The sequence below is a fragment of the Condylura cristata genome, unplaced genomic scaffold (genome assembly GCF_000260355.1).
Source record: "Condylura cristata isolate star-nosed mole 26May11 unplaced genomic scaffold, ConCri1.0 scaffold00017, whole genome shotgun sequence".
NCBI lineage: Eukaryota > Metazoa > Chordata > Mammalia > Eulipotyphla > Talpidae > Condylura > Condylura cristata.
The window spans coordinates 13,615,451-13,628,980 of NW_004567118.1; the positions used below are offsets into that span (position 1 = coordinate 13,615,451).

The following is a 13,530-nucleotide window of genomic DNA, read 5'->3' on the forward strand; positions in this document are numbered from 1 at the left end:
GGAATGGGGAATGGGATCAAAAATGGAAAGGGAGACTCAGGTGGCACATGGGTGAATTGGTGGTGGGAAGCCCATGGGGATTACAACTGAGATGGAAAAAGGCACAAAATGAGGTAAAAATAAAATAAAATAAAAATTAAAAAAGTTGTGTCAAACTGCACACCAACAGTCTTGTCCTACTAGGTAAAGTATATAATAGTAAAGAGTGAATAATTTTCCTATTTTTAAAAAGATTTAAATGTGCATACAGAACTGGGGTACAGGCCAGAGGTGTGGGGAGTGAGAGGCTTCACCAGAGACAGAGTGGGGAACAGAACAGGCAGATCTGCAGATCTATGAAGTACACTGCTGAGGGGAGCAGCGGGCTGATCAGGAGAGGTCTGCCAGCCATGTGGATCACCTCCGGGGTGGGGATTGAACTTGCACTGAAGCAGCTGCAGCTAGCTTGCAGTGCTGCATCTTAACCCATTGAGCCACCAGGGAGGGCCCAATTTTCCTGTATTTTTATAAAAGAATCTGTATGTATGTATGTATGTATGTGTGTGTGTACATATATATATATATATATATATATATATATCCATGTTCCAAGATGTTCTGTTCACTGGTAGTTATAAATCCTGTTTAAGTGAAATAATTACAAATAGGCACATGCATAAAATTTTGAATTTTCCCATATAGGTTTCAGAGTTGGTGAAACAGTACAGACGAGAACACTTAACAGTGTGGGGTAATGCCAGCTATGAAATTGTAGAAAAGTGCTACAAAGAGGTAAGCTCAAAAAGTGATTCCAAGTCTATTTTTGCTGTTTTTCTGTATCTACAGGTGATAATTTATTACTGTAATAACTTTAAGAATTATCTTATTTCATAGTCTTGATTTAAAGGAAGATAGTACTGGATAAGAGCAATCAATCAGAAGTTTACTTATAGTAATAATGGATTTAATAGTGAGTTGTCATATCTCAGTCATGAATAAAAGTGAACTCCTATGAACCAGTCATTGATGTAACTTGTAGTTTAACTAGCATTAATGTAATTTCAGTTCAATGTAATGGCCTGTATCCACAGAATTATGATTTTCACATGCTTATATTTGTTGTTCACCAACATTGTGTCCATTACAAAACAAAATATGATTATTTTAATGTCTTTTTGTGTTGTTAGGTAGTTGTAATATTTGTCGTTTTTTTGTTAGGTAATTGTAATTTTTGTGTGTAACTTTGAATTATTAAATTCTTCACTTCTGCTGCCCAAACTTCTCTTTACTGAGTATGCCAAATAGACTTATTCACATTAAGCTAGAATCATGATTATCAGGTAGTACATAAAAGTAGAGCTTTCTACTTACTGAAAATTTTCTTTTTGAAGAAAACATACTTATTAAAGTTAATTTAATATATTTTGAAATTGTATGCTAACCTTCTATAAGCAAGTGTAGCTACATTATCAGCTAAGAGAACTTGAAGCTCAAAATATTAAAAAAGATATTTTAAAAAACTTGGGCACAGAAGATTGTTTCAATATACAATTGCAGAAAAAATCTCTTGAGGAAATCCTAAGATGTAAGAAAAAAAAATTTTTTTGAGGCCTTTCTCCCTAGCAAAGAAGGCAAAAACATAGATCCAAGATTTGCACTATTACAATTAGAAGTACGACTGAGAACCCCACTAAGGCAAGTATGTTCTCTTTGTAGCAAGATCTGTGAGATCCTAAGAATCTTATCTACAAAAGGAGAGAGCAGAATAGTAACTGTACTGAGTGGCTTCAAATCCTTACAAATTTAATACTTAAATCTTTTCCATAACTAATCATTATCGGATGGTACTTTCACATCATTAAAAGGAATATATGTGCTATAGACTCTATGACCTGCTGATCTTTTTACATCATTCAAAAAATTTTTTCAGATTAAAAGTATTGATAATAGCAAATGCCTGAGGAGGTGAGGAGACAATAGATCTTTCATATATCACTGATGAGAGTGTTAAACAATTCAGCCATTCTCTTATTTATTTGGGTAGTTTCTTATATACTTATTACATACAAATATATATACCAAAATATAAGTATTTACTAAATAAATTTACCAGAAATATAAATATACACTTACCATATTAACCAACACACTTATTCCTAGGTATTGTTTATGGAAAATGAAAACTTACCCACAGAAAAACCTTTACATGAATGTTTATAGCAGCTTTATTCTTAATTGCAAAGATTCTGGCAACCCAAATATCCTTTCAGCAGTAAATGACTGAACAACATAGAACATAAAACAACATACAACATATTATATAATGCTACTCATCAATAGAAGGGGATATACTCTTTATACTGCATTTATCTGGATTGTCCTTGAGGACATTTTTTTTAGTGAAAAAAATTAAATCCCAAAGATTACAAAAGCTTTCATTTTTATAATATTCTCAAAGCTGTAGTATGGAGATTAGAGAGCTCTAGATTACAGGCATCAGGGGTGGGATGGAAAGTGGGTACAAATACTAAGAGGAAGCATGAGTGAGTTCTTGGTTGGTGATAGAACAGTTCTGTATCTTGATTGTGGTAGTTACATTAATCTATACATGTGTTAAAATTGCACTAAACTATGCAAATGTGCTGATGAACACAGGTTAAAAAAAAGTGTCACAAACCGTTTTCTTTCAAAAGCAGCAGCAGCAATCTGTTCTCCTTTTCCTAATAAACTTATCCTTTGAAAATGTAAAAAAAAAAAAAAAAGGTGAAAAAAAAATTAGGTCTGTAATTACACTTGTTTGTTCCTGGTTTGGATACAGTATTACTTGGGGCAGCTGATTAAGGATGCATGGGAAGTTTATGTCTTTATAGCTTCCTGTGAATCTATAATTATTTCAAAATATAAAGTTCACTTTTAGCCCATAACCCCAGAATTTTCTTCTTGACTCACATATTTTTTCCAGAAGCTCTAACTTTCTGTCATTTAGAATGTAAAAGCTCTATTTTCAGCAGTAATTTCAAATATCATAGTAAGAGTACCTGAATAATATTTGCCATTCATACTATGGGATGCTGTATAACTAAATCAGTCATCATTTACAGTTCTTAAGTATGATTTACAAAAATTTTACATAAGCTACTTAATTCCCAGATGATAGAAATTAAAAAACAAAAATAATGTGGGGTACACAGTGGTGATGGGAAAATAATTGGGACTTATTTTTTACTTAATGACTTTTTTATTTACTCATATTAATGTACTGGTTCTTAAACTTGGCTGTATAATGGAATTTTTGAACACTTAAAAAAAAGAAAAAAACGAATGCCAGGCGGCCTCCCTGGTGACACAGGTTAAGTTTCAACATTATCAAGCTATCACTGTGGCATGAGTTCAATCCTGGCCAGGAAACTAATCCATATGGTGCAGCAGATCTCTCCTGTCTTGCCCATTGCTCCTCTCAGCAATGTATTTCAGTAAATCTGCCTGTTCTGATCCCTTCTCTGTCTCTGGCCTGCACCCCAGGTCTTGTATTGCAGTACCCTTGCATACCCAGGTCTTTTTTTTTTTTTAAGATTTATTTATTTATGCTTAAAGAACTGGGGTACAGGCTAGAAGTATGGTGGGTGAGAGGATTCACCAGAGACAGAGTGGGGAGCAGAACAGGCAGATTCACAAAGTACACTGCTGAGAGGTACAGTGGGTGGGTAAGACAGGAGAGGTCTGCCACGCCCTGTGGGTCAGCTCCCTGCCTGGGGATCAAAATGCTGCAGTGGCTTCAGTGAGCTTTATAATGTGGTGCTTTAACCTGTTGAACCACCAGCGAGTGCCCAATAAATAAATCTTTTTTAAAAAATGAAGTAAAAAGTAGGAAAGATTAGTGATAGAAGAGTATGGGAATTTGTTTAACAGGTATAGAGTTTCACTTTGACAAGAAAAGGGTGTGTGTGTGTGTGTGTGTGTGTGTGTGTGTGTGTACATACATGAAAATTGAATTCTAAGTGTTTTGGAATCTTGAACATTCCAAAAGAAATTTTATTTTTATTTATTTATTTTAAAGATTTTATTGTTATTTATTTATGCTTACAAAACTGGGGTATAGGCCAGAAGTGTTGTGGGTGGGTGAGAGGATTCACCAGAGACAGAGTGGAGAGCAGAACAGGCAGATACACTGAAATACACTGCTGAGGAGAGCAGTGGACTGGTCAGGAGAGATATGCCTAGCCATGTGAGTCAGCTCCCTTGTTGGAGGTACTGGGGGTGCAGGGAACAAACTTTGCTGCGGTGGCTTCAGGAGAGCTTCATAATGCAGTGCTTTAACCCGTTGTGCCACCAGGAAGAGCCTCCCAATAGAAATTTTAAATGACTGTTAGATTCTTTTTTTTTTTTCTTCTTCAAAGATTTATGTATGCATACAAGAATTGTGGTGTAGGCCAATGGTGTGGGGGTGAGAGGATTGACTGGAGACAGTGGAGAGCAGTATCTACTGAAATACACTGCTGAGGGGAGCAGTGGGCAAGACAGGAGAGATTTGCTGTGCCATATGTGTTAGTACCCTAGCCAGGGATCAAAGTCATGTTGCAGTGGCTGGCCAACAGCTTGATAGTGCCGTCTTTAGCCTCTGGGTCACCAGGGAAGCCTGGTGGTTAGATTCTTGAAGGAGCTTATAAGATTCTATTTATATCTGATCTATAGCGTAGCTGAAAGTTGTCATATTTGCAACAGCAGTAATATCTACTTATAGATAATTGATCTATATCATATCCTATTTAAAATAAACACATAAATTACTCTATATATTTTTGCTGTGTCATTTCCTGTTTAAAATATATACAACTATACATATACATCTATAGATGTGAATATCAGTAAGATAGAAAATACATGAATATCTATAGATATAATTGTATTTTTTTTAAACACTAGTGGGGTCATTGAATATTCCATATCTTCATTTTTTTTTCAGTGCCATTGATTTGGTATTGCTTAATCTCAAATCCAGTGATAAGACAGAAATAGTGAAATAATGTTGCAAAAACAGACTAGGGGAGAAAGAAACTTCAGTATCACCAGTCTACTCTGCTGGACTCCAAGATAGATCCTGACCCATTTATCAAGGACTAGCCATTTTGTAGTGAAGTGTGTTTTGTATGGACATTGATAATTCAGGGAGTACTTTTTTTTTTTTTTTTAGTGTTTTCAAAGAGGCATTTCATTATTCAGAGCAACATCTATACACTAGAATTTTTTTTTTTGGCCTTTTTTTTTATTACAAAGTTTATTTTTACATCATTTTGCACATTTTTTTTTTTCCATCTCAATTGTAATCCCCGCGGTTTTCCCATCACCAAATCACTTCAGGGAGTACTTTTAACAGATGGCAAAATACAGCCTTATGAAATTTTGAGGTTCATGAAATGGTCCTCTTCATTTGATCAGTTGTAAAGTAACATATAATATTGTTTGTGTCTTTCAGAATCCAGATATTCCTATTCTCTTCAGTATGCAACGTGTTCTTCTCATTCTTGGTCTGTTCTTCACTGGCCTTTTGCCCTTTGTGCCCATTCGAGAACAATTTCTTGAAATTCCAATGCCTTCTATAATGCTGAAGTAAGTGATTATCCTGTTTTCATCAGTGATCAAGTATAGGGGGACTAAGAGAAAGGCTCATTAATATCAATATCAATGTTAAGGAATAGGTTGTTATAGTCATTTCCATGTTTGTTTAGCTGACTTGTATTAATAATACTTTGATATAACTAAGACACATTCTGTAAAATGAGTTCATAGTAAGTTTTTGATCTCATGTAACAATGACTGTGTGCCTATGGACTCAAGTCAAGTAAAAAACTGAACTTAATTGTTGGAACATAATAATTCTGTTATTCTAAGGTCAAATAGCTATTGTTCTCCAGTCCTTTATTTCCTTCTACTATTTTAAGAACAACAATCAGCTGTAGTTACATTAAACTCCAAATTTACCCACCAGTATTTTAGTGTATTTAGGAAGAAAGACAACCACTACCACAACAATCAGAAAATGCCTAGAGCATAGATAAGATACATCTGCATTTTCATAATTTCTCTACCAGGTACAAAACTTTTCTTTTCATATACTAATTAACTATAAAGATAAAAATATATAAAACAGTGTTTACAGATTGGAAAATTGAACAATATAGAGAAAATTAGCATATGCCCAGCCCAAGGACGATAGGCAAATTTATAAAGTGTTCCATAAATATACATATATGTATCACTTAGTATTTTCTGTCAAATACCAAGTACCCAATAAATGATAGCTTTTATTGTTAAATTATGTTAAATATTGTTATTAATGATAACTTCCTCTATAATGATACTTATTTAAATGTAATTTATTATAGTAACGTCTGATACTTATTAATAATGATACTTATTTAAATGTAATTTATTATAGTAACGTCTGAATCTAAAGAATTTGGAGCTCTTAAGGTGAAATAGCCACTCAGCTCTGCCTCTTCCTAGCCACCCCCTTGCTCAGGAGATTAAGAACAGAATTCAGGCCACAGTACTTCATATGCAGCCTCTGCCAGCTTGGGTGGTGTCTGGACATCAAGGGGTAAAGTTTGGCCCCCTCATCCTGGTGGGAAAGCAACAGCTTTGTTCCCAGCTCCAGGGGTAGGCAGTACTGGCTGCTCCAAGGGTCCCAGGGTACAAGGTATAGAGGTTGCAAAAAGTTAACCTGAAATCAGCGGAAACAGAATGCAAATGGATTTTTTTTTTAATTTATTTTTGTCCTTTTACAAATATTTTGTGGGCAAGGCACTGTGCAAGACATTGTTTTGGTTTTGAACTTACTGTATCATATTAACATATTGTTGTGTTTCTAATTTATGACTCAAATTCAATCTTATCTCAGACTAAAAGAACCACATACCATATCCAGAAGTCAAAAGTTTCTCATCTGGCTTTCTGATACGTAAGAATTTTATTTTTCTAATATATACATATTTTTTTTAGCTGCATTTATTAAATACTGTGCTTTTAATTTATTGCAAGATTCCTACTTGTTATTTGAAGAAATCTTAAGAGAAAGTATTACCCAACCTCAGAAGAAAATGGAGTACCCATCCACGGTTAAATGATTTACTTGATATTACATAGCTAGTTAGTATCAGAGCTGGATATATTATAATTCCTTTCTATTTATTTGATTTTTCCACTATGCTGTAGTCAAAAAAGTGGTAAAATGCAGTGTATATAGCAACAGAGTATATGTAAAAGTGTATATTGACACTAATGGCATATAGTTCAGAAAAATTACACCAATATTTAGAAAGGAGGACCCACCTACAGGGTAGACATCTAATTTTATATTTTAAAGATTCATTTATTTATGCATACACGAACTGGGTTACAGGCCAGAGGTGTGGGGTGGTGAGATGATAGGGGGCAGAACAGACGGGTTGACTTAGATACAGTGTGAGGGGAGCAGTGGGTGGGTCAGGAGAGGTCTGCCATGCCAGGTAGGTCACCTCCCTGGTCAGGGATCAAACTCATTGCTGCAGTGGCTGGGGATAGCTTCACAGTGCTATGCTTTAACCCATCATGCCACGAGGGAGGGCCCATAGGCATCTAATTTAAAGGAAATACCTTAATTTCTTAGAAATATTGAGTTGAATTTTAGGTAAAAACTACAAGTTTATTATGCTATATCTTGCTTTAAAATGGAACTTTTAATATTTGAGGAAAACTTTCCAACTATCTACCATAGTATGTATGTACATACAGTGACTTTCCAGCTTTTTCTCTCTTGTTATGATACCATCAAGAAAAATGAGGAGGCCACTGAGTTACTTCAATAAGAATAAGTCTCCTGAAGATCTAGTGGCAAAAAGAAGTAAAAAAGGAGATTCTAGTTGTCAGCTGGCAAGCATCCAGCTATGAAAGCAGATCCAACAGTTAAAATAAATGCATCCCTTTATTATTGCTGGTATTGCTGAAACATTGGAATTAAATTTGACTGGGAATTATAAACTCTAAATTGAGTAAATCAGGACTAAGAACTAATAATTCTTTTTTTTTTTTTAAATTCTAGTTCTTTGTTAGGGCTAAGAAGTTCCTAAATCTATTCCGCTTTCTTTTCTAGTTTACTAATGAGAAAAGCATTGTTTGACCACCTTACTGCCCGAGGCATTCAAGTAAGTTTCTGGGATGATGAATTTTGGAAATCCCATAGTTAGCCAATTTAACATAAGTATTAAGGTCAGGAATTTGTAACTAACTTAATTTGGTGCAGAATCTAATGACACTACTTACTGGTTCAGACTGTAATGCTTTGTTAATTTTTTTTAATAATATAAGTTTATTTTTACATCATTTTGTACATTGTTTTTTTCATCTCAATTGTAATCCCCATGGGTTTCCCATCACCGAGTCACCCGTGTGCCATCACCATAGTCACTTTGTTAATTTTTTAAAGATTTATTTATTTATATATACAAGAACTGGGGTACAGGCGAGATGTAGAGGGTGTGAGAGGACTATCAGAGACAAAGTGGGGAGCAGAACAGGCAGATCTACTGAAATACACTGCTGAGGGGAGCCGCAGGCAGGTCAGGAGAGGTCTGCCATGCCAGGTGGGTCAGTTCCCTGACCAGAGATCGAACTCGTGCTGCAGTGGCTGCAGATAGCTTCAACCTGTCACGCCACCAGGGAGGGCCCACAGTGTAATACTTTAAACTCTGCCTCACAGTTAAAAAGAAAACATTGGTATTTCTATAACCAGAATCCTCTTATGTATATTTGAGAAAAGCCAAAATCAGAGGGAAGGAACTGCAAACTTAATGAGTAAAGTGGAATTTCTAGAAAGAATTGTTTCTTAAAATTACATATTTTAAAGGTTATTTCAAAGTAAGATTCTAGTAGATAAGTGCTCTTATAGAAATAATTTTCTGTTTTAACATTTCTTCATATACTTTTCATACTTCTAATTTTTAGGTATATATCTGGGTATTAAATGAAGAACAAGAATACAAAAGAGCTTTTGACTTGGGAGCAACTGGGGTGATGACAGATTATCCAACAAAGCTGAAGGATTTTTTACATAATTTTCCACATAGAAAAGGAGATCCTCAGTAGCATTCAAGGAAAAAATGGGAAGACATACGAGAAAATATTTCACCATCCTTTCCCAAAGCCATTATATCCAGAATGGTTAAAGGTTTAATCAGTTAAGTTTTAAATTACCTCATTTTTAATCCTGTCTGAGAATGTAGAAATTATATATTGTATATTTATTTTAAACAATATTGCATATTTTACATTTGTAAATAGTTTGTTAGGAAAGATAAATGTTATGAGATGTAAGTAGAAGATTATTATCAAGATTTCTGTATATGATTCAGTATTCTACTATTGTAATTCTGAAATCAAAGACGGATAAATTTGGCATTAGCCTTCACTGAATAAGATCAACTTAGTAAAACGAAATTATTGAAGGCCTCTCCAGCTCTTCCAAGTTTTCCTGTTATTCCTTGGTACATCTTAGTGAAAGGTGGAAATCCAGTGGAAGGAGAACTTGGAAATCAGTGATAACCTGGCAAGTTGTACCTTGCCAGGTTTATTACTTGATCAGAATCAAAATCTGCATACTGAAATAGATTTTTTGGTGGTTGCTTACAGGGACATTCTACTTGGAATCATATTCAGGTGTATAACAGTGCTGCCCTTCCCTTACTTTTGGTATACATTAAAATTGGACTTATCAATAGTAAATGATAGTAAGATCTAAAAAGTCTTATTTTTATTTCCTCAAAAGAAATGTAAAATATCCACTTTTGTCAGTGACTAATTGTTTGGGCCTACATCTAGATTTTAAGTAGTGTCTTGAATCCTAATAATCACATGAAACTGATGGAAGTAGTATCATTGGTTCTGACACATATAGTATAAACCACCTGTTCTTAATTTTTTAAGAAATTATTCTTCTGAGTATTAAATGGTGACAAAATTTTCCAAAGCATTAGGCATCATTTTTCTGATGTGATTTCATGTAAACCTGTTTCTAGTATTTTTCTTACTTTCATTATCTCTTTGGAGGTAAATTTTATCTGTAATAATAAATGTCCTTTATCTATACTATATCTCACACTTGGAGTTTGCCAGCTAACAGCTATGAAGGATGATCAAACTCTCGCTTCTATTGTTGGGATGACATAAGTAACATTTGATTTTTTTGTTTAAATCAAAATAAAATTTTTCAAGAACACAGTAGGGGTTCTTCCCTTTTTTACAGTTACATTACTAGAAAAGGATAATAGATTTTTTCAAAATTTAATGAGGTAACAAAGTGATAATAAAGTAAATGCATCTGAGATTGCTCTCTAGAGTACAGAAAAAAAAAAGAATATGGAAACACTTTTATGGTAAAGTTGCTTCTTGTCATTTAAACAAATAACTTGCAGGTAATCTATTTTTACTTTTACTTATTATAACTGTAATAGTTGCTAGAGATCATTTTTACATCAATTTTTAATTTCTCCTTTCCAAATTTTGCTTTGTTGTGATTCTGAGCATTAGAGGGCTATAGCATATATTTTGTGTCAAACAGCAGAAGCTAAAGTATGCGATATGGTAAGGATGTTTAGAAAGTCACATTTTAAAAGTTTGATGATTTTAATTGACCTTATAAAAGTATAGTAGCTATAAGGAGCATTTTTACTATTTTATAGCATGAATATTGCTTTTCCTGATTGGAGCATCATGTTTTAAAAGAAGGTAAGTACCTTTTCATTTTGATGTGAACAGCATGGAGACAGGCTACAGAAGTGGTCAAAAGATTAGCCCCTTCTGCGATAAGATTTGCATTAGATTTGTCAGGTCCAGCTACAGGTCTCACCCAGCATGCCAGTAGTATCCCAAATACTGGTAATACTCAACAATTGGCAGACATTTCAGCGAGGAATTGGCATGAGGAAGTTTTAACACAGGGCATCTACATATCTCTGCAAGGGAAGAATTAATAAGAGTTGGTGACTAAGTGAACTTAAAAGAAGGGAAAAGTCACCACTAACTCTGCACTTTTTTTTTTGTTGTTACATATGTACCTTACACATGAAGTTTGATTTAATGTAGGCATTTTCTGCAAGAGAGTATCACTTTTGTTTTTAAAGTCTTTAAAATATTTCTCCTTAAAGGTGGTAAAAGTTCTCTTTTCCTTTTTCCTCCCCTCCCTTTCTCTCTTGGTAGCTCACTCTAAATCTTTTGTATTCAATAAGTTCCTCAAAAGTTTATGGTGTTTCTTTTTGGTCAAAAACTTTTCAAAAAATAAATGACTTGGGTAGGGAGGGTAGGTGACAGGCATTGGACAAGCAGTGGTAATCCATAGCAAACAAACAACAAACAAAAATGCTTAACTTCACAAGCAACTGAGCACCTATAAATTAAAACAACATTGAGTGAATACATACCCATTTCATCTCTTAGCTGGGCAAGAATGAAAGTTTTTGTGAGAGGCATGGGGAATTAGACACACACGAACTGTTGGTGGAGACATAAATTGGCAGAACATTTTGAAGATCAATTTGACAAAATTTTAAATGTATACTTTCATTCAGTATTTCCAGTATTAGGAATAATAACCTCTCTCGGTGCCACCCTGTTACACTTGAAGGTTGGCAAATTATTATGTTAACACTGACAATAGAAAAAAAAAAGGATTTAATAATGAGCTCTACACATCCTGTATACATGGGAGAAACTCAGGAGCAATGGAAGAACTGTCCAAAAAGCTTAGGTCACCTCCTTAAATAACTTGAACTAAAAGATAAACTATGCCCTGGGGTAGAGGGAGCTGGTTTTCAGTTAAGAGATTACTAGGAAAGGCACAGTAGAGTATGACTGTTACACATATTCAAGTTTGTTTTTTCCTTGTTAAAGACTTAGAGAAATTTGATCTTCCTGTTAGCCCCAAGTATCCATCAAGAGACGGATGAATAAACACATGTGATATCAATTCAAACAGTGGAATAGTACTCAGCCTTAAAAAGAAAGGAAATTCTGTAATATGCGATGTGGATAAGACTTGAGGATCTCTGTTAAGAGAAATGACAGTCAAAAAAATCAATTTATGTGTAATCCCATTCATATGAGGTTCTTAGAATAGTCAGATTCACAGAGAAATTGGAATGATGTTTGCCGGTTCTGAAACAAGGGAGAAGGGGAGTTTCAGTTTTGTAAAGTTGAAAAAAATTGTGTAAGTAGATGATAGTGGGTTATGTAAAACAACGTGAATATATTTAATGACAAAGAAGTACACTTTAAAGTGATAACAATAGATTAAATAAAACCATGATTAGAAAAGTTCAAAATAAAATTGCTAAATTTTGGGTGAGGATTCCCATCTACGAGTCACCCCAGAGGTTACTAAGTGGATTCCTGCCAAAGCATACTATGTTACTCATTTGAAAACAAAATGTGAAGCTTACTTGTGAAAGCTTATCTGGCCAACTGACATTCTATTAAACTCCATCAAAGGTTGAAGTTATTTAGAAGAAAGGTGATTTGGGAAGATAAATGATAATTTGGAAAGATAAATGTTTTTTTCACTTGTCTTAGAACCTGAGTGCAGTGACATATTCTGGATAACTATTTTTAGAAATTTAGCATTCATTGACTAAATCATTTACTTTAAACTGGCACAATCAGGAATACTTACATCCCTGATAAAAGAACTTACTGTTCACTTGTGCTCTTCCAGTAATTGGGAATTTCTATAAACAAGGAAAGCAATCCTTTTTAGCTAAATCCCTGATGTTTTGCAAATTCTCCACCCCTAATTTATAAGACAAAATAATCATCTTGTTACACTAGCATAAGTCCTGTTTTGGTGCAATGATTACACTTTACTATTGACTGTGATTTTAATGTGTGTTTTAATTCACACCACTTTTTCAGTACATATCTTCTGGTCTTCAGGAAAATTCAGAAAGAAAGGATGTTGTTTTAAAAAATAAAAAAATCAAATATATGTAGAGTAAAAAAAAACAAAAAAAGGATGCCTCATCCAGTTCCACATCCCAAAGATAATAATTGTTGTGTGTCTGGAATATTTTCAAGTATAAACAAACCATTCCCTTCTTACCACAAATGATTTCATAGTATTGATATTGGCCTATAGCTTTTTTAATTTTGCATTCTATTTTGTATTGCTTCAATTAGCCGGTGGTATTCAGGATATTTTGAGGTACTGTAACAGGTTGGTCCCTAGGAAAAGGGGAAGTTCCAAGTTCCCTGCCCCACCCGGAAGGAGGGTATGCAAGGTCAGTTTATTACCACCTTATCAAGCTTGGATGCAAGGCTCAATTCATTATCACCCTAATTCAGTCCTAGTCTGTAAATCTTTGGTCACTCCCAACAGATTTATTTATGATCCCAGCTGTCTTGGTTGGCCAACATCAGACAAGCCTGGGCCAGTATGAATAGAGTCTTGTTTACAACCTTACTTGTTATCTCTTCCTCCGCCTCCAGTCAAGCTCTTTTCTCCTTGAAGTGTTTTGTAGAGACTGATGA

At 34.4% G+C, this 13,530-nt stretch overlaps 1 protein-coding gene across 2 annotated transcripts in view; it reads left to right on the plus strand.

Annotated features, from left to right (window-relative positions):
* Positions 1–10,222, plus strand: part of GDPD1 (glycerophosphodiester phosphodiesterase domain containing 1) — a 31,524-nt gene extending 21,302 nt beyond the window's left edge. For both annotated transcript variants that reach the window (XM_004696007.2, XM_012725998.1), the window contains 5 exons: positions 682–771; positions 5,453–5,586; positions 6,878–6,937; positions 8,108–8,159; positions 8,959–10,222. In XM_004696007.2, the coding sequence (XP_004696064.2) occupies positions 682–771; positions 5,453–5,586; positions 6,878–6,937; positions 8,108–8,159; positions 8,959–9,099 (477 nt within the window). In that variant the 3' untranslated portion in view covers positions 9,100–10,222. The remainder of the gene's footprint in view (positions 1–681; positions 772–5,452; positions 5,587–6,877; positions 6,938–8,107; positions 8,160–8,958) is intronic.
* Positions 10,223–13,530: the final 3,308 nt, after the last annotated feature.